Source organism: Leptinotarsa decemlineata, unplaced genomic scaffold (assembly GCF_025532065.1).
Source record: "Leptinotarsa decemlineata unplaced genomic scaffold, Ldec_3_MD MMD2_tig00078422_RagTag_RagTag, whole genome shotgun sequence".
Classification (NCBI taxonomy): Eukaryota; Metazoa; Arthropoda; class Insecta; order Coleoptera; family Chrysomelidae; genus Leptinotarsa; species Leptinotarsa decemlineata.
This window is the reverse complement of record NW_027412747.1, coordinates 4,225,811-4,252,712: the sequence shown is the minus strand read 5'-3', so window position 1 is coordinate 4,252,712 and position 26,902 is coordinate 4,225,811. Positions and strand designations below refer to the sequence as shown.

The 26,902-nt window shown below is 37.1% G+C and overlaps 1 protein-coding gene across 4 annotated transcripts in view; it reads right to left on the bottom strand.

Annotated features, from left to right (window-relative positions):
- Positions 1-3,942: 3,942 nt before the first annotated feature.
- The window catches only part of LOC111512325 (uncharacterized), a 107,228-nt gene continuing 84,268 nt past the window's right edge, over positions 3,943-26,902 (bottom strand). For 3 of the 4 annotated variants that reach the window (XM_074186251.1, XM_074186250.1, XM_074186252.1), the window contains exon 10: positions 3,943-4,933. In XM_074186251.1, coding sequence (XP_074042352.1) covers positions 4,048-4,933 — 886 coding nt within the window. In that variant the 3' untranslated portion in view covers positions 3,943-4,047. Of the gene's footprint in view, positions 4,934-19,722; positions 19,966-26,902 lie in introns of those variants that run through there. The other variant, XM_074186253.1, reaches the window with a different exon arrangement.

Sequence of the window (26,902 nt, the reverse complement as noted above, 5' to 3'; positions counted from 1 at the left end):
TAAAAATAAACTTACCATCCACGGTCAAGAAGAATGAAGGCATTTCATCATTTGCGTATTTCACAAAAGAACACTTTGAGGGTGGAACAATTGTGATTAAGTCTCAATTTCCATAATAAATCTAAGTACCTACGTTACATACCTGGCAGAATGATCACTTTTCTATCAGGTACTTGAGATTGGTCTTTTCCGGTTTTTAAAATGGGTGGAAATATTGTCGGTACTGATTCAGGCATTAATGTATTTTTCACAGTTCCCTTTGATATGTACCTACTTTCAAAATGATGCTCGATTTTTGGTAGTAAATCTTGCCTACTGCAAGCTTCCAACCAAACTTTTGCCCTGTAGGAAGAAATAATATATCAGTTTTGGAGTTGTTCTTTTGTATTTTTTTTATTAACACATCTATTTAATTTTAATTATTTGATTGAAAGTATATTCAAGATTCCCATTCATCGTCACATATTTCGAAAATCGAACTTCGAAAATAGTCAGTAATTTACTTTTAAAATATAGCAAATTTATTTATTTCTCATTACTATCAGTTTAAATATAAATTCCACAAGATGTATAAAAATGTTTACCTTTCACAGTCTTGGGGAAATCTGAAAATACTCGTTTCTTCACCGGTTCTAGCTGAACAACCGCGGAAAGCACAATAGTAACCAGGCATTTCGATTTTCACTTCTTATAAATACACACAAAATACAGTTTTATGTTGATATTAGTTTAACTAGTAAAATTTCATTCGAAGATTGTCACTAGTATCGATTCAAAAACACACAACTACTGTTTCTCTCACGATGGATTCTTCAAAACTAATTATCTCCTAAAAATTTTTGCTTAAATAGCATAATTTCACTGTATACAAAGCTAGGTAGGTACCTTTTGTAACCAACTACCTACCTCATTATGTTTGCTCAGTGCTCACAGACTAATGGAGACAACTAAGCCCGAGAATGACGTGGAGACAACCAAGTCGACGCTTGTCGAAACTAAAAAGGGACACAAAATGGCCGTCTTTTTCGCTTCTCTGTGGTAGGTATTCTCGGCTACCGATTTGATGGGACCTTTTCCCAGATCGAATAAGGGCTATCGATTCATCTTGGCGATATTGGATACGTTTAGTAAGTTTCCGCTAGTAATTCCTCTTAGGTCTTCTAAAGCTCCCCAAGTGGCAAAAGTAATCGAAGAGGATGTTTTCCTCATGTTTGGAGTACCAAGATTACTGCTCTGTGACAACGGTAAACAGTTCGTCTCGAATATCTTTTCCAAACTGATGAAAGACTATGGAGTAAAGATCTGATATAATGCTTTATATCATCTTCAGGCTAATCCATCTGAGCGGTATAACCGGACGCTGTGTCTCCGACTTGTGTCTCCGACAACCACCGGAAATGGGATGAGAATTTGGCTAAACTGGCTTGTGCCACTAGGACGGCTTATTACCAGATAATTAAGCAGAACCCAAACTTTGTCTATTTTGGCAGGAACATGATTACCGATGGACAGGAATTTGCTCGCAAGAAGGTACTCGGAAGTCTAAAGGATGAAGACCAACCATTTGAGTCTTTGGAAAGTAGGACTAAGTTGATGCAATGCGTTTTCGAGGACGTTACGAAGCTGTTGGACAAAGCTTCCCAGAACACTAAGAGGAGATATAATCTCCGTCGTCGCCACGAATAGTTTCTTCCTCATCAATTAGTTTGGCGAATAAATTTCGAGCTTTCGGATGCAACGAACTATTTTTCTAAAAAGTTAGCTCCCCGATGGGTAGGTCCATTTACTGTCAAGCGTAGAGTGTCTCGATGGATGTATAGCCTGGTAGATGAGAAGGGCAGAGACAAGGGAGTATGGAGTATAAAAGATCTCAAGTCAACTAGCACTGGTGAAAATTTACCGGAGTAAATTTTCTTCAGGTTAGGGGGGTGCTGTGACGTATTACTAAGGTTCGTAAACAAAATGCGGTCACTGCCAAGTCCGGCCCTGCTCGCCCCAATACATTGGGGCGAGCAGGGCACCATCCACCTGATTAGCATTTAGTGCGTTTGGTGTTTAAATCACGATGACCAACTACGACGAGTCGATATTGGGAAGTGCGGAAGTGCACAATTTTGCACAATGTAACCACTGCTAATGGATCCATTCGCCGTCGTTCGCTCATAATTTGGTGTCTTCATCAAGGTATTACTTTCCGTATGGTATAATTTCCTTTTCCTTGCATTTTTTTTCTATTATATATAGATAGTTCAAACGTTCAGTTTCATATGTTAATGCATTAGGTACCGAGAGGAATAAACAACTTTTAAATTCATTTTTAGTTGCCCTATTCGTTGTAATCCAATTGAAGATACATGTGATTTATTTGTGTAAACGTTATGATGTGGCACAACATGAACAATTCAAACATTTTTTGTCCTTAACTGTACTGGTTTGTCCCTTGAAGTTTTATTTAAATATACAGGGTTATATTTTTGGGAATTGGCTTTTCCTTTTCTGATTTCCTAGTTCTTTAGAAAGAAGCTAAGATAGAACCTGCTGTGAAAGGAAACTAGGTGGCGTGGCGACCACATTTTTGTACAGGTAAGGTGACTTGTCTTAATCACCTAAACGCTCACCTGTAGTATACCCACGACTATCTCCACTTCGAGAGTAGCCGCGAGCATGCAGGGATTTTGAGCGTCGGTCCCCGAGACAAACCTTGTAACTTTTTTTTTCTTCCCTTTTTCAACTGGGGCTTGAGACTAGTTACAATTTTCTAAACATCCTCCTTTTGCTGTTGATATTGGTTATATTTTCTGAAATCAAACCTCTTGTAAGGAACCATCGTCGGCCATATGGAGGATTTATAAATTTCATCTTTATAAGTAAAATCAATTCCAAACAAAGCATTCATTCTGGGATTTATCCTTTGGTAATTCCTTAATAATTGTCTCAGCATTCCTGAAAGTATCTTGATCCAGAATAAATTTTCTGATTTTTCCCGTCGTAACATGACGTTTAATTCTACTTAAATAGAGCCAAACTTTTTTCTGAACAGCGAACTCGTTTGGGGTTTCATTTCTTTAGTTTGGTTAGTGGTTGGACTTTTCTCTTATAACTCACACTAGTGTAGCCTTCACAATCTGTTTTCTCATTTGCAGGACAATTTCTTTCATCATAAATTATTCCATTCTTTATTTCTGTTTGTTTACTTCTCAGTGAGTCATACTTTGTTTTGCTGATCATCATCTGGTCCCGGCAATGGCATATTTTTTGTCCATTGTGGATTTATATTCAGAACTTCACTAAACGATTTCTTTTGAGCAGTTATGGTAGATCGTTTTTGTTCATTTCTTGAACTTTTTGTTCCTTGCTTACTTTTGCTTCCAGCAAGGTATTGCTTCATTTCAGTGATTGGTTATTTTCAAGCGTCACATTGATTTTTTCATCTTTTTCTTTGATAATCAATTTGCGTAGATTTATTTCAAGTTTTTATTGATCATAGGTTTAATTGGTATTAAATCCTTGAACATCAGTCTGACATTCACTGCAAATGATTCTTGTGTCACAGATTTTAACATATTCTGGTTTGTTTCTTGTTGCACAAGATAAATGCTTCTACACTTGATGCACACAATGTTCTCATTCAACTTTGATTGGCAACATTTAAATAACTTTTTATTAAAAACATCATCACTAAATTTGCAGAGCACATTTTTACACTGCTCATCAGAGTCGGCCATTTTGTTGTAATGAAGATAGTAATACTGAAAGTATACCTTGATTGATTATATTAATGAACTTATGGGCGATCAATTTTATTTCTCATACAATTGAAATCAATAATTTCAAATATTTGTTTGTTTTGTGAGTGTACCATTATAATTCATGTGGATGAAATGAAGATATCTGATTATTCAGTTGGCCAATACATGTCAAAGAACCAATAAAACCAGTACAAAGTAATAAAATAAAATTTATTTATATAAATTTCAAAAGCTATCAAAACTATCCCTTCTGAAAATGATAATACTATTAAGTGCACTTTATTTCGTTTATATCACATTAATATTTCCTGTAGTAGTGCCCACGACAAATGCTGCAAAATACCCTCCTGCTTTTAGAACCAGCAGAGTGAGTAACCCTCTTTTCAGTTTCTTCTTTCTCAGTCTGATACTCGAAAAGCTTGCGGGCAAGCCAGTTGTGAAAAAAACTCAGCAGTTCTTTCAAAGCAGCCGTGCGGAGCTCGTCACCGCTGAAGCAAATCCTTACAGCTTTCTGGACGAACCAAATGCACAGTTCCTTCTTGTCATCGGCTTGCACATTCTTGAAATATGGCTGAAAATCCTGAGCACTCCCTGTCGATCGCCAACGACTATACTGCGATTCCAAATCCACGGCCATCTTAACAAAGTACTCCATAACAACATTCAGCAAGCTGAAATATTTAGGCTGAGAAGGACATATTTCTTCTAAAGTCTTCACAATGCCTTTAGTGAGAGCAATGGCCAATTGTCCCACCGCTTTAATAATCAGTCTCTGAATGCTCCCATCGTACGTTCCTAGCAGACTGACTGCATACCTAACAATGCTCTCAATGTTCGGCAATCCTGAATCCAAGTTGGCGAATAGTCCCTTTATGAAGTTAACTTCCGCCGGTGATACAGTAGTTTTGGAGGGGATGTTTGACAAAAAAGTGCTTACGTCACTCTTATTCAAGCTAGTGAACTCGTTGAGGTTAATCGCTTGACCGTTCAACGTGATTTCGCCTCCACTAGCATAAAATCTGACGCCGTTTTCGTTAAGAGTTTTTTTTGTTCTGGTCAGAGCGGCAAAAACGTCATCTTTATTGGCGATCTTGCGAATGGCTGATATGACTTCAGCTTTTCCTTTCACAGTATTGCCATCGTTTTGACGGATTGTATCCTTCATCAGGTTGTTGAATGTTTTCCTGGAAGAGACAGAAAATCATATAATTTTTACCATATTCAATATATAATTTTTTGATAATGTTATAGAGTCCGTGAGCATATGCCGATGCTTTCTTTAATCAACTCCAGCGTCCAAGGGTACTACTCAAGAATACTTCAGTCTATTGAAACCTGGTCACCTGGCAAGTACTCTACACTCTACTAAATCTGAATTTTCATTTTTGAACAATTGTTTTCTATTCGAATAAGGTCGATGAGATCTCCCCATATGGAGACGCCATCTAAGGGATCAACAGAGAACTCAATACTCAAATATCAAAGATATATGAGGCTCACCAAGGCGGTCTGATGCAGAGCCAAGCTTCGACATCAATCGCCGCGAGATTCGTCCTTTGTCTTTCACTGCAGCTTTTACTGCAAGGCAACTAGATGAAAATTAAACCCCAAACGCAAAGCATTTATGATCCAACATCAGACAGCGCCATTTCGTCTAGCCATAAATCTCATCAGTGGTACTAGGTTGAAACTCAAATATATTGCTGCACTCAACTGCCTGAAAAAACAAGTCTGATTAAATAAGGGCGATGAGCTTAGTTTATCGTTGATATCTGAAGATTTAGATTAAGTTTTCTGTCGATCTCTTAGATGGCGTCTTCATAAGGGGAGATTTCATCTCACTTATTCACTCAGGCTTGTTTTTTAAGAACAGTTGAGTCCAGCAATGCATTTGTGGTTTAGCTTAGCATTGAACAGGTCAAACCAGCGCTGTCTGGTGTTGGATCATGAATGCTTTGCGTTTGGGCTCTAGTTTTGAATAATTTTCTTAGCTCATTCGAGAGATAACTCCGCTGATTTTTCTTTCCTTAAAAGATAAATGTTTTTTTCAAATTAAAGATAAGTCAGACCCAGATTCAAAATTAAACAAGAAGAACATGGTATGTGAAATTATGTAGCGGGTTATTGTGAAAATATCAAAATGCCTCTCATTTAGCTATTCGATCAATAACAGCTGATTATTTTAAACTGAATGTTTACTAGCACCAAAATTGGATTAATCTACTCGGCTCTAAATTGTAGTTTACGATTTTTGCCTTGTGGCAAAAAAATTAAAACAAACTTTCAAGGTTAAACTTTTAACTTAAATTTAACTCGAATATGAGACGAGAGTGGTGTACTTTCTCAGATCTGATTTTTTTCTATTCCAAATAACTTTCCGTCAATGTAGGCAATAGCCTACTCCACAAAAACAAGAAATCTCCCTAAGATATCAATAGAAAATGCAAAGAGCGTTCTTGGGGTTAGTGAATATAACTCTCAGAACCATTCTCGTTTCTGGGAAATAATTATAATATAGCTTACAATAAATTATTGAGAAGATATACCTAACACCTGGGCCTAAGAAAGAAAACGCGTTTTTTTTGTTCAAAATTGACTTTATTCATCAACGTAATCTCCATCAAGAGCCAAACTATCATCCCAGCGCCACTCCAACATTTCAAAACCACTTTCGTACAATGATTTATCTTTTGCTTCTAAATAGGCCTCAGTTTCAGCAATAACCTTTTACAGAAATGTCTTACCGGTGAGCATTTTTTTGAGGTCAGAAAAAAGTCGCTGGAGGCCGGACCTAGAGAATACGGTGAATGCGGAAGCAATTTGAAGCTCAGTTTATGCAATTCTGCCATTGCTTTGATTGACTTGTGACACGGTGCATTGTCTTGATAGAGCTAAATGTTTTCTTTGTCTTATGCGGTCGTTTCTTTGCAATTTCGGCCTTCAAACGCTTCAATAAAGCTATATAATATTCACTGTTGATGGTATTTCCCGTCTCAAGATACTCGATTAATATTACACCTCGCACATCCCAAAATGCCGAGGTCATAACCTTTCCAGCCGATTGTTGTGCTTTCGGACGATTTAGACGAGGTTCACCAGTTGATCTCCACTCAGATGACGATCGTTTTGATTCCGGAATGAAGTGATGGATCCATGTTTCATTCGGGTTTGTTATGTTCAAACATTGCCAAACACTGCTCAGAATCATCAAGACGTTCTTGTTTTTGGTCAACAGTGAGCTCGCCCGTCACCCACTTTGAACATAAAGCCAACACGTCCTTTTGATATATTTGCAATGTCAGCTTACTCACGCAACTTCACTTTTCGATCATTCAAAACATTTTTGTGGATTTCTTGTTTTCTGGTTTTACTGCCTCGTGTGGAAGTCCACTGCGTTCTATATCATCGATGTCTCTACGACCATGTTTGAAGTCAGCAAACCAACGTTTAATTGTTGCTATAATACTTTAGTAGAATTCATTGAAACTCATTGTAACGCTCTTGATATTGTGTAAAAAACTTCCTCTGAGAAGTGTATGATAGTAAATAATAAATCTACTCCAAATTATTGTAATTCAAGGCTGAGAACAAGTTCCGCTCTAAAGACTCGAACTAATAGGCTCTCATGCCAGCTTTGCAAAGCTGAGCATATGATTTATAGTTGTCAGGGTAGTAGAGAGCTGTTAATTGCTAGAGCCATTCTCGATAGTGCTAGTCAATCCAATTTCACAACTAGCAAATGAAGTGTTCGTCTTAAAACGTCCCCTTCGAATATTTCCATTTATGGAATTGGAATATCAATTCTCAATTTTATGAAGGAATTTTCTGTACTATAAAGCCAATTAATCAACCACACCCCAGATTTACCTTGGGCTTCATTGCCCTACCAAAAAATTTGTTCAAATATTCTCGTTGTCGATATTTCGAAAGACAAATTCGAGAAATTTAATAATTTAGGGTTGACAGATTCTCGGTTCCACAGCCCGTGGATATGATTTTGGGAGCTAACATATTCGGTATGGCTAGTACAGTGGATAATCCTGTTGCTCTTGACATCGAATTCGGTTGGCTCTTCTCTCAATCTGCCCCTTTTGATTATTGTATTTTCTGAAAAACATTTCATGAAACCCATTCCCACATGGACACTAGAAGGTTTGAATATTCCGAATCCTCAATTTGAAAATTCTCGAGACGTCGCACTAATTTTTTTCCCTTGAACGAAAGCTTTCAAAAGATCTTCAGCTTTACGAACAATATAAGAAATTCATTAGAAATTATCTTGACTCCCAATATATGGAATTTATCCCAGAAAGTCAATTAGATCAACCCTCTTATTATATTCCCTATCTCTGTGTTATCAGGCCTTATAGTAAAACCACAGTATTCGATGCCTCCAGCAAATGTGCAAATGATATTTTACTAAATCAAACTCTCTTTTCTTCTTCTTCTTCATACGATCCTGCAAATTCATGTTGCTAGGAAGCGTTAAGATTTCCAGGAATTTTATGGAGATTTTCGAAATACGTGCCAGTTTAGGATAATCGTGTACAGACATATTTGTAGATGATATTGTATATAGTTGCAATTTTTTATCAGAAGCAAATTCTGCTAAGAGGGAACTCATTTATCTTCTTGGAACTGCAGGGTTTGAACTGCGAAAATGAGCTTGTAATCATCCAGATGTTCTTTCGGATATACTTTTAGTTTCCAATGTGTTGGACTACAGTAAGTATAAACTATGATGTCTAACAGGCCTTCTCACAGGTCACTATCGTCTGAATCATCATATGCAGAGACTCGGACTGTCGGAATACAGTGTGTGTCGCCTCTGTTTGGAAAATGATGAACAGCAGAGCACATACTTTGTGCCTGTCTCGCTACGGACCAAATCCAAATAATCAAGATACTCTAACATTATGAAATATGTTTACAAAAAATATTTAATAATAATGTACAAATGGGTAAATGCTATTAATAATAATTAAGAAAAATAATAAATATGTTATTTTGATGAATACTGATAAGAAATAGGATTTTTCCCACTCTTTTAGTATTTTAATCTGAAAATGAAGTTCTCGTATGCGTTGAATGATTCCTAGATATTACATTTTAGTGCTTCGTGCATGGTATTTGTTCATAAAATATCGAAAATTACGGAAATGTCAGTGCATTTAAATCTTCAAAAGAGTATATGATCGCGATCTTATTTTTCTTAACAATAATTTTTCCATTTTCAGACCATACACTAAATAGATTCATCATTTTAATAGCTTCATTCATAAGGTTCAATCCAGAACTGGTCAAATCTTCTTTGGTAACTATGTCACTACCTTTGAGTAGTTTTTTGTTCGTGTAAATATTTTGTTTCAGCTGATAATTTTCCATTATGAGAAGTATTCCTCTAGCTTTTTCACTATTGAATTTGCCAATCCTGTGAGTTGCCTCTAAGTCGGAAGTTTGAATATTTTGATTCATTTTGTTATTTAATAGATTAATTACGGTATCAATGGGATTTTCATACGCATCTTCACTCACATTGAAAATTCTCAGATTGTTTTATCACTACATTCACGAGATATTTCATTTCCTCGGATTGATCTCTTGTTAGCACTATATTGTGATCAAATGCCATTATCAATGGATGTTGGGTTATTTGAATCCCGATAAATCAGTTTCACTTAACTATATCACAACACAACAAAGTTTTTGTTTCGGGGTTGAAATTAGATGATTTTAATGTATTTCCACGTGTTAAAACCGAAAGTGACCATAAAAATTATATATTAGCTTTTGTTTTCAAGATATAGTATCATTATATTATATATATATATATATATATATATATATATATATATATATATATATATATATATATATAAAGAAGTTTTTAAATCGGACATAGCACTCAAGGAAGTGGCAAACCATAGACACGTGTTTCGGGTTACCAGAAGAAGCCAAAAGCCCGAAACACGTGTCTATGGTTTGCCACTTCCTTGAGTGCTATGTCCGATTTAAAAACTTCTTTATGTATATCAAGACACTCGATAACCTTCGTATTTATATATATATATATATATATATATATATATATATATATATATATATATATATATATATATATATATATATATATATATATATATATATATGTATATTGAGTTTTCAACAAATGAAATATTACATCACCAACAGTTGGTACACATGTTTGTTTACATAACACCCCTCTCATCAGCTGTTCTTAAGTAGTAAACATAACCTATGTGAGTTTGTCAATTGTACGCACGTGGTTGCCATTGAAATTATCGTGTGAAGTTGATTTTTAAATTAATTTAAGTGCTGATCTGAAATGCCTCGAAAGTGTGTGAATTCTGTCGATAGCTTTTGCTATATATGTGGTGAAATAACATTTAAGGCTCAGAAACGTAAAATGACACCTATCGTTAAGACAGCCTATGAACATTATTTTGGTGTGAAAGTTGGGGACCAAGATAAATCATGGGCTCCTCATATATGTTGTAATTCTTGTTCCGTCATATTGCGAGAGTGGCTGAAAAATAAAAATCGGGCAATGGCTTTTGCAGTACCTATGGTTTGGCGTGAGCCTACCAATCATACAGACGACTGTTATTTCTGCTTAACTCCTCCCATTAAGCAAGGTTTATCTATGAAGAAAAGAGGAACGGTTAAGTACCCTAATCTCCCATCTGCTCTTCGGCCTGTACCACACTCAGACAATTTGCCAGTCCCTTCTCCACCCCAAAACTATGAAATTTTAGAGGAAGATGATGAAGACTGTTTAGAAGGAGCAACCCATCCTTCTACATCCTATGACCCTGATTTTGAGGTAAGCGATAGGTCTAGTGATCCGCACAGAATTAGTCAAGCAGAGTTGAGTGACCTTATAAGAGATCTTCGCTTGTCTAATGAAAAACTTTGTGAAGGCCATGGACCAGGAAGGACAAGCTTTTAAGTACTTGAGAGCAAAGTTTCCCAGGTTGAGTGATGCTAAAGTCAAGGAAGGCATCTTTATTGGGCCTCAAATCCGTGAAATCGTAAATGATCCTGCTTTTGACATGATTTTAAAAGGAAATGAAAAAAGAGCCTGGGTTTTTAGGTAACAAAAGAGATGATAACTTCACAGCATTGGTTAAAGAGCTTCTTCAAGCTTACCACCAACTTGGATGCAACATGTCCTTAAAAATTAATTTTCTTCACTCTCATCTTAATTTCTTCCCACAAAACTGTGGAGCTGTGAGTGACGAACATGGAGAAAGATTCCATCAAGACATTGCCTTAATGGAACAGAGATATCAGGGCCGTTGGAATGAAGCAATGCTTGCAGACTACTGCTGGTCTGTGTGTAGGGATGCTCCAGAAGTGTTTTATAAAAGACAAGCTAAACGACAGCGATCTTACAATGAATCGGATGGACTTAATTGAAATTTGGTGGTACAAACTTCTTTTATTTGTCAAAACACTAAGAATAATGTTTTTTTTTATTAATTTTGTACTTAAAATATTCTAAAAGAAACATAACAATATTGTTTTATGTACTTTCACTTTTCACGTATAGTATAACTACTCTTTAAGATTAAGTACTGTGTATCTCAAAAACCAGAGCTAATAAAAATTTTTCATTGTTATTTTCGTTTTTATCACCCCAAAATTAGTAGAAATTGACTAATTTAGTGTAGGAAACATTCAAAAAATATTTTTTTGTTGTGTTGTGTAATTAGTCTTCTGTTTGAGTAATATTTTTACATATTGTAACGAATTAAAGAATTAACTGTCTTAAACAAATTTATTTTTAACAATATTTCACTATCACAACTAATTTATAAGCAACTAACGCTTAATTTATCTTCACTGTTAGAAGTCTTTGTTTACCGCTCGATTCGCTTTCTAAATACAGACTCCCTCTATGGACGGGAGGCAGGGCTTATATACCGGTAACGGTCGTTCTAGATTTATCTAGATTTATCTAGAGGTATCTGTACTCGCCTATTATTTTCGCGGAGGTTCGCGATGAGTCATGTGTTTGCTGGCTGAGTCATCGGTTAAGGCCGGCTTCAGATTCGTTACATTGCCCCCTTCTTAAAGACGTTTCACCGCAAAATGTCATCCTTGGCGTGTGTCGATACCTGCAGGACTCCCCATATCTGCACTGTGAAGTTCGATGGAAGTAACACTCCACAATATTCATGCTCGGTCGTGGAAGATGGTTACCGCACACCAAAATTTTGATGCCGCTGGATCTGAAGATCGTTTCCAACATGCTTCTCACAATTCTGCAGTCCAGTCTGTCGAGCCCAAAGGCTAATTTCGGGATTGCCAAGTCCACGAGATTCTGGTCGAGCATCGTGTCCTTCAGTCTAGTAAGACTCCTCCAGACATCTTCATAGGACGGTTTGTCCCGAGAATGCTTTTTGGTCACCACGTAGAAAATGTTTCTCTGACCCTTCTTCAACTGTAGCACTCCTCCGATTTCAGGATTCTGTTCTCGTAATGTTTGGAGCTGACCGAATTTCTTGTTGAATACGACAGCGATACCCTTGGACATTTGGAGATCCTCTGCCATGCAGTGAGCTAGTGAGTAATCAAATGGAACATTGAAAAGGTCTCGTGGCTCTTCTCGAGTTACGACCATGTACGACCTTCTGTCCGTTTGAGTATAAGGACATGAATTGCTGGAACGTCATTTCATCCTCTGGTGGTCTGAGGGCGCGAACTTGGTCGTGATTTCCAGCATAAGGAGTGAATGATCCAAGGGTTTCAACCCTTAAATCCAACCTCGATTTGACCGATTAATATTAGAAAAGGAAAACTGTTTCAGAATTGTTCACCTTACCTTTCTTCTGGGCGGATCACTGGGCGCCGACGAATTTCTAATCCAGGCCTTTTCTACGTCGAGTAGGTAATGCACAACATAATTTTAATAATATTTTATTGGTTTTCGATCAACTGAAGGTTTTGGGGAATTTTGTCTTTCACCGTTCACCGTTTTGTCTCTACCGAGTCAACGAGATAAGGACTTTGTTTTCCTGTACCAGTTTTCATCGTGCTCTTTTTTGTTTGAAAGGTATCGCAACAGATTAGACCAGTAAAATTTGAAATGAAATTATTGTATAAAAAAAAGAAATAAAGAAAATAATTCTTAAAAAATAGTAATATATTTTCCCCAGATATTGACTTTATATTTTACATCTCGTCCGATGTAGAAACCACAGGCAAAGGGCATAGCTTCACCAGTGGCCTTTTCAATAAACTCGTGTTAGCCTTTACCATAGCTACACGCGCAACGCCATCGTGTCCTGGATAAAGTTCTACAATTCTACCAATGTTCCACTCAAGAGGTGGAACTAATTCATTTTTTATTAGAACTAAGGTATCCCGACTAACATTGTGACAACTATTAAGCCACTTATTTCGTTGTTGCAACGTATTCAAATAAGAGTCATGCCAGCGCTTCCAAATATCACGTATAAGGCGCTGCACTAACTGCCATCTACTAAGATGATTAAGAGACACAGCCGATAAGTCTGGGTCGGGAATAGTATTAAGCAGTTCCTGAGTCAGAAAATGACCCGGGGTCAAAACGGATAAATCGTTTGGGTCATTACTGAGAGGACAAAGAGAACGTGAATTTAGAATAGCCTCAACTTGACACAGAATGGCGTAGAACTCTTCATAACTCAATATTTGGGAACCAATAGTTCAAATAAGGTAGTTTGTCACTGATTTCAAAAAGCCCGCCAAAATGAGGTGCTGACGGGGGGTTAAATGACCATTCGATGCACTCAGTTGAAGCGGCTTGTTCCATAAGTCTGTTGAGCTCCCTATAAGCTCCAACAAATGCAGCTCCATTATCAGAAAATAATTGACTACAGCGCCCTCGTCGAGCTACTAAACGTCGAAGAGCGGCGATGAAAGTTTCTGTAGTAAGATCTGACGTTAACTCTAAGTGTAAAGTTTTTGTGGCAGCACAAACAAACAGACATATATAAGCTTTCATTGATTTTGCGCCCCGTGCTTTACTAAAAACGATTGAAAAGGGCCCACCATAATCTACACCAACGATGGAGAATGGCTTAACTTTGTTGATCCTAAAAGATGGTAAATTCCCCATGAAAGGTTGAAGAGGAGTTGGATTTATCTTGAAACAAGTAAGGCATTTGCTAAGACAGTGACGGATTGCCCTTCTAGAGCACAAAATCCAAAACTTTTGGGCTAAAAGAAATTGAAGTGTTCGAGGCCCTGGATGGAGATATTTCTTGTGCGTGACATCAATAATTAGATATGTTAAACGGTGTTTGTTGGGAAGAAGAGCAGGATGTTTTTTGTCATACGACAATACAGAGAATAACAAACGACCGCCCACCCTGAGAATACCATCTTCTCCAAGAAAGGGGTTGAGTTTTCTTAAAGGTTTTGAAACGGGTTTGCACTCTTTAAGATTTTGAATGTCATTAACAAATACAGAATTTTGAACATATCTGACTAAACCATAAGAGCTTTATACAGTTCAAAATAAGAAAAATGGTTTGATTTTTGGTTTTCAGGTGAATTACGGTATTTAAAATTATGAATAAATCGCAAAAAATGAGCAATAATAGTCTGCATTTTAGATAAACTCGAAAAATTCTGCAAAAGTTTATCGAAATAATTAGATGAAGTGAGAGCTAATAAAAAAATAGCTCGCTCTTCATCACTAGCTTGGGAAGAATTATGATCGGAAATACGTGGCCAAGTTTCTACATTTTGTTGTAACCAAATCGACCTTGCTAAAATGAGTTTGGAGGAATATGTTTTTAGAATAAAGCTGGTTAATCTAGCTAGCAGCACTGCAGCACATAGTTCAAGGCGAGGAAGCGATAATCGTTTCAGTGGTGCTACTTTGGATTTTGCACACACGAGAGTTACCTTAATGCCGTTTTTAGTTAGATATCAAAAATAAATAACGGCAGCGTAACCTTTTTCGCTGCTATAAGCAAAGCCATGAAGCTCACATTTCAAGAATATTTCCTCACATAAAGGTCGAGTTATTGAAAGATTTGAAATAAGTGGAAGTTCAGCTCTGTATTGCTCCCATTTTTCCAGGACGTCAATAGGAGGAACTTGATCCCAATCCAGTCCCAATGACCACAAATGCTGAATAAGATGTTTGGTAAAAAATGTTAAAGGTGCCAAAAAACCGAGTGGATCAAATACTCGCGCCACAGATGACAAAATTGTCCGTTTTGTACAGGGACGGTCTAAAGATTCAACTGTGTACGAAAACGAATCACAACCTGGGTTCCATTTCAGATCTAGAATTTTTATAAAAGATATTTCTTCGGCATTGAAAATAAGAGACTGCTGCTGTTTATGTTCAGAAGGAATATTTCCAAGAAGTGAAGGATGATTGGCAGACCATTTGCGAAGTTCAAAACCTCCACTTTGCATGAGTGTAATTAATTCCGACTGAAGCTGCTTAGCTTCATGCAAGTTTGGAATACTAGATACGATATCATCTATATAAAGATCAGAGACTAAGGCTTTAGAAGCCTGAGGAAATTTACCTTTTCCTTCTTCGGCTAATTGCATGACTGTTCTGAGAGCTAAATATGGCGAAGAAGAAACTTCAAAAGTGACAACTTTAAGAGCATAGGATTTTATTGGATCGTTTGGGGTAAAACGCCAAAGAATCCGTTGGTATTCTCGATGCTCAGATGCCACCATAATTTGACAGTACATTTTCTTGACATCTGCTGTGAACGTATAAGGATGCAAACGAAAATTCAAAAGAATCGTAGAAATATTTTGTAATTTTGGTCCTGTTAAAAGATTGTCGTTAAGGCTTAGCCCAGCCGCGTCCTTGCAAGATGCATTGAACACCACTCGCACTTTGGTCGTAGTACTTTCTGGCTTGACTACACAATGATGTGGTAAGTAGTAGGTAGAAGGACGGTCGGAAAACGGTACTTCTTCCATGTAGCCCGAATCAACAAATTCTTTAATGCTCTCTGAATATGATTCGAAAAGAAGTTTATCTTTTAGAAGTCGACGTTCCAGTGAATAGAATCGTCTTAATGCAATCGAATAGATATTTGAAAAGGAAGGTTTGCCATTTTTGAAAGGTAAAAAAACTTGAAATCTACCTGAAGTATCTCTAGAATGAGTATTTTGGAAGATCGATTCACATAAAGTGTCTTCGGGTGAGTTGACCTCGATAGAAGGTATGTTTTCAATCTCCCAAAATATTTTTAAAGTTGAATTAATTTCAGATTCTGAAATGATAAAAGAGGAACTGACCGAACTAGGGTGTGTAGGAGGTTGTAGATCTCCTGAGAGAATCCAACTGAAGCAAGTGTTCAGACATGAAGGCGATACACCATCACCTACGATACGTGCATCTCGCAAAATCAAGGGATAAATCTCCCCACCAAGTAGTAAATCTATTGGTGCCGGAATGTTGAAATCAGGATCTGTTAAGTTCAAATTTGCAATAGTCTGAAAAGTGTTTTTGGGAATAAAACTAGTGGGCATCTGAGAACATACTTTTGTTATAACAAGAGCCTCGAAATCAAAAATAGGATAGTTTTGATTTTGTGGTCGAATTTTACATGAAACTATTCCTGAACTTGGGGTTTCGATTTGTCCTACCCCAAAAATGGACCTAGAACTTGGCATTTTCGAAAGGCCTAAGCGGGTAACACATTTTTGTTTAATAATATTTAACTGAAAACCATTATAGATAAAAACCCTGATTGGTTTATAAGAACCCCAGACATCAAGAATATCCACTATTGCAGTGGAGAGAAGAGTTGTCGAAATTTTATTGGAGGTCGGAAGTGCCACCATATTACATGGAGGAATTTCCGCAGAACTCTCACTAGAAACATGAAGATATGTGTGATGTTTACCTTGACCACACACCCTGCATGAATCTTGTGACTTACAATCGTCAGCTTTGTGTCCGTTATGGAGGCAGTTCGTGCACCAATTGTTTCGAACTACCATTTGAAGTCGCTCATTAGGCGTTTTAGACAAGAATGACGGACACTTCTAAATCGAATGAGGTTCCTTGCAAATTGGGCATATATAGGATTTAGATAAGGATTTCGAATTTTTAGATGTGTTTACAAGAAAAGTATGTTGATTTGAATTATTCTGTTTGGGTTTATAATTGGAATTTTTCGAGAAGTTTGAATTTCTTGAAGAATTTGAATTTTTTGAAAGGTTTGAATTTTTTGAAAAGTTACTGTCTTTCGGCAACATTAACGAAACTGATTCAAGAGCTACACATTGTTTCTGCAAAAAACGTTTAAAGATTGATAGGAGGGAATTTGATTTGTAGCTTCTTGCATTTCGAATCCTTTGACAGTTTCCATGCTTAATTTTCAAATTAAAATTTTGAAAATAACGAAGTCCCAACTATCCACCGGTAATTTAAACACTTTTGAAGCCGCTAAATTTTCCTCGAAAATATCAATTAAATTTCTAATACCTTCTGCAGATTCTTAGGTAAGTTTAGGGGCATTAATAATTTGAGATCAATAGACATCACTTAGCAATCTGGGATTTTCAAATATGTCATTTAAGGTTTTGTAGGCAATTGCGTATTTATCGCTAGATAGAGGAACACCTCTAACGATTCTTAGAGGTGCCTTTTCTAGAGAAAAAATTAAGTGTTTATATTTTTCAACATCTGAAATTTCAGTATTATTGTGAGGAAGTGAGTTGAAACCAGGCCAGTTTTGCAAGGTTACGTCAAATTTAGGCAATTTTATTTCGGGAAGCTTGGCACTTTCAGTTTGAACAGAATTTATAACAGTTTTGGTGTCCAATTGTTGCTCGAACAATTCATAATAATTTGTTTTTATATCATAATATTTTTCAAGAAAATTAGCTCTGACTTCTTTTTCCACCAGTAGTTGGTCAGGGTCCTCAGACAAAGCATTTATAACACCTAAGTGTTGTCTTTCGAACTCTGCATAGCATCCATCCAAGCTACGATAACACATTTTAAATCGAGAGTAGACATCATCACTATTTTTTGGCGACTGGGACACCGTATATATTGAAAACAGCTGATCGATAGCAAGCTCCCTAGCAGCACGCAGCTGTTTTAATGCTCTCGTACTAGACGTTACTTCATACAAAATCAAATTATAAATCTGAATGTAGGTTTCGAATGAAAGAATTCGTAAAAACAAAAGATCCAGTGCCTGAACAAAGGTAAAAAATCAAGGCCACTCTTTTCCAATAAAAAAAAAACTGATATCGATATTGAACTATTGAAAACAAAACAGATCTATTTCATTTCATTGAATATTAAATTAAATAAAATGCATAGACATAAGATAGCCACAATAAACAATATCAGTCGAAATAACCTAGGCTGGATTCGGTAACAAGGTTGTTTAAATAAGTTTAATTTTCGACCAGAAATAGAGAATGTATGTTTTTAATAATTTTGCGCGTAGAAACAAAATGACTTAGTTATTTTACACAAAGTTAGAATTTGCACTTTTGGAAAATCGAGTTTTGTGCTTTTATTCAATTAAATACGTTATTTTCTCTAATGAAAAGGAAATAAAACATTTGAACTATAAGAAAAAACGCAGAAATGTTCATAAAAACACAGAAAGCATGGAAATATTGAAGGTAATTTCGAAAATTTCGAAGTAAGTTGAAAATATAATACAATATATTTTTGGGTTACTATGATTGAAGAAAATTGGTAGAAAAATTTTTATTTTTCGAAAATCGAATACCAGCGTATCATGAAAACACTGGTTACTACAGATATTTGAAATAGAAATTGAGTTGTTGAAATTCAACCAATAAATTGAAAAACATCGGAGACAAAACGAATATGTAAAATACCCCCAAAATTATTTATAATATTTGAAAAAACAAAAAAGAATGCGAAAATGGATGAACAAATGAAAGGTCTTTTTATTAACTACAAAATTCTAGATGGCCTAATCTGCTTTTTTTTAGAGTATCCGGCTCGAAGGACCATATGATTGATCCAAGAAAAGGAAAACTGGTTTCAGAATTGTTCACCTTACCTTTCTTCTGGGCGGATCCCTGGGCGACGACGAATTTCTAATCCAGGCCTTTTCTACGGTCGAGTAGGTAATGCACAACACAATTTTTATAATATTTTATTGGTTTTCGATCGACTGAGGGTTTTGAGGAATTTTGAATATTGAAGATATGTTGACCCGTCGTTCACCGTTTTGTCTCTGCCGAGTCAACGAGATAAGGACTTTGTTTTCCTGCACCAGTTTTTATCGTGCTTTTTTTTGTTTGAAAGGTATCGCAGCAGATTAGACCAGTAAAATTTGAAATGAAATTATTGTATAAAGAAACGAAATAAAGAAAATGATTTTTGAAAAATAGTAATATATATTTTTCCCCAGATATTGACTTTATATATGAGCGACATATTAACAAGGAGCCAAACTATTAAAATGGATGGCTCTAGGCTTTCTTCGAGGTGGCTTATGGATTCGGTAGACGAGGTCATTAATCTTTTTCATGATTTTGTACGGACCCTCCCACGAGTTCCGCAACTTCGGTGAGAAACCACGGCGTCGCTTAGGATTGTACAGTCAAACTAGGTCACCGATTTAGAATCCTCCAGCATTCGCCTTGATGTCATAGGCCTTCTTCATCCTATCGCTGGCACTCCGGATGTTCAGACGGACTCGTTCATGGATGCTGCCGAAGCTTGCTGGCATAGTCTTCCCCCGCAGTGTCTGGCGGCGTCCCAAATTTCAGGTCGCAAGGAAGCCGCAGCTCTCGGCCCATTATAATATTGCAGGGGTTTGGCCGGTTGACTCGTGCACTGCCGAACGATAAGCTAGCAGGAACAGGTGGAGGTATTGGTCCCAATTTCTTTGATGATCAGAGACTACCTCGACAAGTGGCGATTTATGGTCTTATTCATTCGTTCCACCATTCCATCGGACTGTGGATGTAAGGCTGTGGTTCTGGTCTTTCGAATGTCCAACAGTTTACATATTTCTTGGAACAAGTTGGACTCGAAACTTCTACTCTGGTCCGAATGCAGCTCCAATGGAACACCGAATCGACATATCCATTGGGATTTTTGAACTGCAGAAGTCATTTGAGAGCTGCATGGTCCGTTCTCAACAGAAATCTTCTTTCATACACGTATTTGTAGAAATGCTCTACACCTTTGAAAACGGCCAACAGCTCTCGCCTGGTGACACAATAATAATAATAATAATATTTATTCACCATTTGTGATACATAGCGTATATATGGTAGGTCAATGATTATTTACAAAAAACAGTACGTCACTTATGAATAAAATTATGGAATCAAAGCTTGAATAAAAATTAATTTTTGCATATACGAAGGTTTAGGTACATATAGATATATAAAATGCTAATTGAAAAATGAATAAAAAATGTGGCAATTTTGCTTGCCGTAGTCAAATAAATATACATATGTATATATTTACATATATACATATATTTACAAACATGTACACACATATTTAAAAAAAAAACGATAAAATCGCCAGTCAGAACACTGAAACTAAAGCAAAACAGCGTGAAAATTTTGAAAGATTATATATCTTATTATCCTTCTGTGAAAGAATGCTCTAAATATTCCTTATGACTAGTAACATTTGTCCAGTAATAAGTTTTTAACTTTCTTACTGAACAAAGTTGAAGAATTCAATCTCTTTATAGAAAGTGGCAGTCTGTTATAAAAATTTATGGCATTATATAATGGAGATTTTTTGAAATGATCACTCTTTTATGTGAAGGGACCCTCAGAGCAGTAGCATATCGAGTATCACGACCGTGAATGCTCAAGTTCGTTATATACAAGTCAAGGTTCCAGTGCACAAAAATGACACATTTCATTATATAAATTGCGGGTGCAGTCAACAAGCGTTCTCTTTTGAAAACGGGTCTACAACTTTCTTGGTACCCCAGGTTGAATATCAATCTTATCAGTCGTTTTTGAGAGATGAAAACTCTAGAAAATTCCTTCGCACATCCCCAAGCCATTATGTTGAAACTAATGTGGGAGTATGCATTCGCAAAGTAAACATTTAGTAAACCAAACCTATCTAAACAATGTTTCAACTGTTTGATCGAATAATAAGCAGAATTTAGTTTACTGCACACTTTTTGTATGTGACTTCCAGGTGAGATTCTCATCTAAAATAGTTCCAAGAAAATCAACTTCTTTTGATATTTTTATGTCATTCAAAGTGACTAAATTACAACAGAAATCCCTCCTAACAAATGTTTTCATCAGAACTGACTTAGATTTATTTAAAATCAGTTTGTTACGTTGTCACCAACTACTGAATTCGTCAATAACTAAATTAATTTTCATCGATAATTCATTCTCATTTTTTCCACAAACAGTGATTGTAGTATCGTCAGCGTACATAGTTATATGACAATCTGATATGAATTCAGGCAAGTCATTGATAAAAGTCAAGAATAACAATGGACCCAGAACGGACCCTTGTGGAACACCTAGTTTCACATCATAAGGAACTGATGTAATTCCATTACATTTAACCACCAAACTACGGTTTTCCATGTACGATTCTATCTAACACAACACATTATTGGGAAAGCCCATTACTAGTATTTTTTTCAATAGAAATTTGGAAGAAACAGTATCGAATGCTTTTAATAGATCTAAAAAAAGTGAAAAAACCAGGTTATTATTATCCACTTGTGCATAAATATAGTTCAATAGTTGATAAGATGCAGATTCAATTGATTTACTCTTCCTAAAACCATGTTGATTATTTCAGAATAGGTCATTTTGTTCAATATACATCAAAATTCTATTACCTATTATTTTCTCAAAGAGTTTTGAAAAGGATGAAATCAACGAAATCTGCCTGTAATTGTCAATTTCTGTTATCCGACCTTTTTTGTGCAGTGGAAAGACAAGAGCCCTCTTCAATTCATCTGGGAAAAAACCCCCATAAAAGGACTGGTTAAGCAAAAAAACTAATGGTTCAATAATTATATCAATAATTTGCTTTACAGTAACAATGGACATATCATCAATACCAGCTGAATTTTTGTTCCTCATATTATCTAAAGTTTTCAAAACTTCAAGCGGTGAAATTTCTGAGAGATCGAATTAATTTTGAACGACAATATTCTTGGCAAAAGTACATGGTAGAATTAAGTTACATCCAAAATGATAATTGCGCTCTGGTTTACTGAGCGTTTTTCTGAAGTAGCAAATAACTTTCTCCTGTCCATCCTGGATCTGAGAAAGGACTGCTCCAAGTCCCACGTTGCTGACGTCCGTATCTAAAATGAACTTTCCATCCGGTAGGGGATAGCTCAAAACAGGAGTGTTGATCAAAGCTCTTTTCAACTTCTTGAATGAGTCTTGGCATTCCTCAGACCACTGGAACTGGATCTGCCCTTCTGTGAGTCGGGTCAATGGTTTGGCGATGTTGGCAAACCCCAGCACATATCGGCGGTAGTAGGTGCATAAACCAAGGAAGCTCCGAAGCTGATGTATGTCTTTTGGAATGGGCCAATCCCTAACTGCTTTGATCTTCTGTTCGTCTACCGCCACTCCTTCCCCAGAGACAACGTGGCCAAGGTAACGGACTTCTTTCTGGAACAGATGGCATTTCTTGGGATTAAGTTTCAATCCAGAACTCCTCAGACGCATGAATACCTCCTCCAGATTTTTCAAGTGATCGTCGAATAATTTTCCGACCACGATTATATCGTCCAGATACACTAGACATGTCTTCCATGAGAGCCCCTTGAGAACCGTCTTCATCAATTTCTCGAAGGTCGCTGGAGCATTACAAAGCTCGAATGGCATAACCGTGAACTGCCACAATCCTGAGCCGATGGTGAAAGCAGTCTTTTCTCGATCTTCTTGGGTCAATTCAACTTGCCAATATCCACTCTTCAAATCCAAAGTCGAGAAAATTGTGGAGCCGGCTCACGTGTCTAGGGTGTCGTCGAAGAGGGTAGCTGTCTTCTTCGTCACGTGATTTAGTTTGCGATAATCCACGCAGAACCTTGTCGAGCCGTTCTTCTTCTTCACTAATACGACTGGAGAAGACCAGGGGCTGTCAGAAAGTTCGATGACTCCTTCTTTTCCCATATCGCTGACTATCTTGTCTGCCTCTTCTATCTTGGCAAGAGGGAGTCTTCTAGCTGATTGCCGGATTGGTCGGGCATTTCCAGTGTTGATTCTGTGCTGAACCACATTCGTTCTGCCGCCTTTTCCTTCTCCACTATCGAAGAGTTCCTGGTACTTCTTGACTTCAATTTTGATCGGTGAGTTGTTGGTATGTCCTTGGAGGAAATCTCAATCAACTTCTCCAATTCTTTAGACAAGTTGTTGGCTTGGCTAACCGAACTGTGTACACTCCGTATCACAGAGGAAATGGACGAACAGTGCCCCAGCATTGTTCCTTTCTTCAAGGTCACAGTAGTTGACATTTATGACCCTTTATAAACAACCTTTATGACAACTTTATAAACAGTGCGATCCCCAGTGCGATTCCTCGTCCAATTTTCTCATCGTGTATCTTGGGCTCGAACATTACCACATTGCCGCTGCTCGCACTTCCGTCCAAGCGAGCCTCGAGGATGGTTTCAACCCTTTCAGGTACGCACACGTCTTCAGCCAACAGGACCCTGATCGTCTCTTAGCTTCTTCCATGAAGCACCAGCTCTTCTTCGCCGACACTGAGGACGCCGTCTTGAAAATTCAGCTCGAACCCTCTGGAATTCATTATGCCCATTCCAATGATCGCATCGTCCTCGATGTCCGCCACCAATGCACGATGGTTCAATTTAGTGCTGCCCAACACCAACTCAATTGGTAGTTCTCCAAGTACAGTGGCTGGCTCCCCTGTTGCGGTGCGTAGCTTCCAGCTTGACGGTTCAATTATGCCGGTGTTTTGGCAAAGGTTGGCCCAAGAATGGTTCTCGTCGCACCTGTATCTAGCAGCATGGTGCAAGGCTCGTTGTTGATGAGGCCGTCTACGAAAACACCTTTGTCTTGTCGTTGGAGAACGGCAACATATGCGATTTCAACGGGGGCTTGCTGGGTACCGGCCGACGATTGCCCCTTTTTATCGACCCCCTCTAGTTTTCCTGATTTGGTGTCGATTCTTTGAAAGCTGGACATTTGCTACGCACATGTCCAATTTGCCCACAGTTCCAGCATCTTATTTGTTTCCTCTCAGGCCACAATTCTTTCATTACTTTTCTGATGGTGGCCTCGATATCAGCAGGCACTTGTCCATCTTCCTCGATAGCTCGAACTTTGCTTTGACTCTTGCAGAATTGTTTTGCAGCCTCAAACTCCAGAGCGCTTGCCAGTGCATCCACGAGATGTTTGGGATGAGCTAGTGTCAAGGCCTGCGTCGTTTCTTGGTCGCGAAGTCCGTCCAAGAATGCCTGAACTGCTAACCGCTCCATTACATTTTCCTGTGTAGCAGGATATGCCAGACGAACCAATCGAGCAATGTCGGCTTTAAACTCCTGTAGGGATTCTCCTGATTTCTGATAGCGGTTCTTCAGCTGTGAATGGTAAACGTGCTCTAGGTGGGCCTGTCCATACCGCAGCTCAAGATGCTTTACAAGTTGGTCACAGTCTTCCTGTTCCTGGGCCGTGAGGGTTTGCAGAATATTCGTTGATTCTCCACGCAACGCCAATGTTATTGCTACCGCCTTTTCTCCTGCATTCCATCCATTCGCTCTGGCCGCAGCTTCAAATTGTCGGCGGAAATTTGCCCAAAGAGTTTTTCCGTCGAACTGGGGCGGCTTCATGGAGAGTTTACCTGGTTCAAGACTGACTTTGACATCTTTCAGTTCCGGAATGGAGTTTTCGGTAACCGCTTCTATGTGGTGGGCAGAATCAACGATTTGATTTTGCAAATTGATAATTGTTTCTATCATCTTGCTGATTTCTACCTGAACTCCGCCTTTGATTTCCTCTACTTCTGTGTTCATTTCCTTCCTGATTTTATCTATCTCTGTCTCGATGGTTCCCATCCTTTCTTCGAGCAGACTCGCCACACAACAAAGTTCTTTCTTCGAGCCTTCTACATTTTCTAGAAGTTTGTCCTCCAAACTTTTCGAATTTTCCAGAAGCTTCTCCTCCAGGCACTTCGAATTTTGTTAAAGTTATCTTTTAAACTCACTGAATTTTCGCAAAGCTTGTCTTCCAAACTCTTCGAATTTTCAAGAAGCGTGTCTTCCAAACTCTTCGAATTTTCTAGAAATTTATCTTCCAAGCTTTTCGAATTTTCCAGAAGCTTCTCTTCAAGGCTTACCGAATTTTGTTAAAGTCCATAGAGTTTGCTCATTATTGAACTCCAATCACTCCCAGAAACTTCGAATAAATATGTTTCGGGATCTTCTTCTGATTCCGTCAAGTTATCCCACAGTCTCTTCTGGAGTACTGATTTCTTTCCTGAACAATCTAGCTCCCTCTCCTCCAATTCTTGCTTTAATTCGGCTACTTTCAAGTCAATTAGGCGCACTTTCCTCGAACACATTTTGTTTCTTATTGTCTATTTTCCACAAAATTGAATATGTCCACTTATTTTAATCGAGTCCGAAACACTTATTTATTTTCACAAGTCTATTTTTCGCGAGAAAGGTCTATCAGTTTATGTTTCCGTAGTCCGGTACAGTCCACTTCGCGAAACACGAATCACCAGTCTTATAGTCAATTTCAACGTAATACAAAGAGTGTCCACCAAGCGCTCATAAATTCATTTTAAAAATCCTACTTCTGACACCAATTGTAACGAATTAAAGAATTAACTGTCTTAAACAAATTTATTTTTAACAATATTTCACTATCACAACTAATTTATATTCAACACTAAGCAACTAACGCTTAATTTATCTTCACTGTTCGAAGTCTTTGTTTACCGCTCGATTCGCTTTCTGAATACAGACTCCCTCTATGGACGGGAAGCAGGGCTTATAACTGGTAACGATCGTTCTAGATTTATCTAGAAGTGTCTGTACTCGCCTATTCTTTTCACGGCGGTTCGCGATGAGTTATGTTTTTGCTAGCTGAGATATCGGTCAGGGCCGGCTTCAGATTCGTTACAATATATTTTGCACTCATTTAAGCTTGCAATTTGAATTTAACTAAAAGCTCATAAAGGTACATCTACTCGCTATCACACATTCAGAATGAATGAAGTATTTGAAATGAGTTGGCATCAAACCTTTGACAATTTTAAAAATGAAGATCATTGCTGAGAAAGTCAACCTTTTGGTTACTGATTGTCACTGTGAAGTCTGGAGCATATGTGTTATAGGGGTATATATATACCATTTTATTAATAATCTCATCCCACGATTCTGAAGTTTTTGAAGAGAAGCTTTACTGCTATTGTCTAATAGAAATAGTATGGTAGAACAATGATTGAAATGCAGTTTTATGATACTATTAAAAACTGTCAATCTTGCTTTCATAGATATATGAGCAGCTATTCTTGAGAAGAAAAAGAGTTTTTTAGAGTTTTTTCCTGGATTGTTATGAAGTGTTCCTTGTATGTTAAATTTTCATTCATCCAATACAACCCCAAGGTACTTGAATTGTTTTACATTTTCAAGTTTTTATTTTCTATAATTAAAGTTATGTTATCTTTATCTATATTGTTTGTCCTATTGTAATTAGAAATGATCATAGCTTTTGTATTTTGTACATTAAGTTTCAACTTATTTCTCTTCAAGTATTTTTCTCAAGTCAAAATATGTAAAGGTGTTTAAGTGTTTATACTCGACCTGTTAGCAAAGTGTGCCCTTTGCCAAGGCATTGAATAATTTCATATTATATTTATATATTTTCAGTATTAATGTTTTTGAAATTGGTAATTGGGAAATTTTCATTTGTATTTTTTATTTTCTTCCATTCAATGAAGCTTTCCACATTCTGGGACAATGTCTCTAATAATATATCATTTTCTATTTTCTTTATTAAATTGTCATTTCAGGTGACTAATAAAACTCATGAGTTAATAAATTGTCCTAATAGCGTCGATTTATAGATTATACATTTCTCGGATATTTCTTTCTTGAATTAGTAGTCTGTATTTCCTAATATTTATACTCAAATTCATTGTATACAGGCCATTTCTT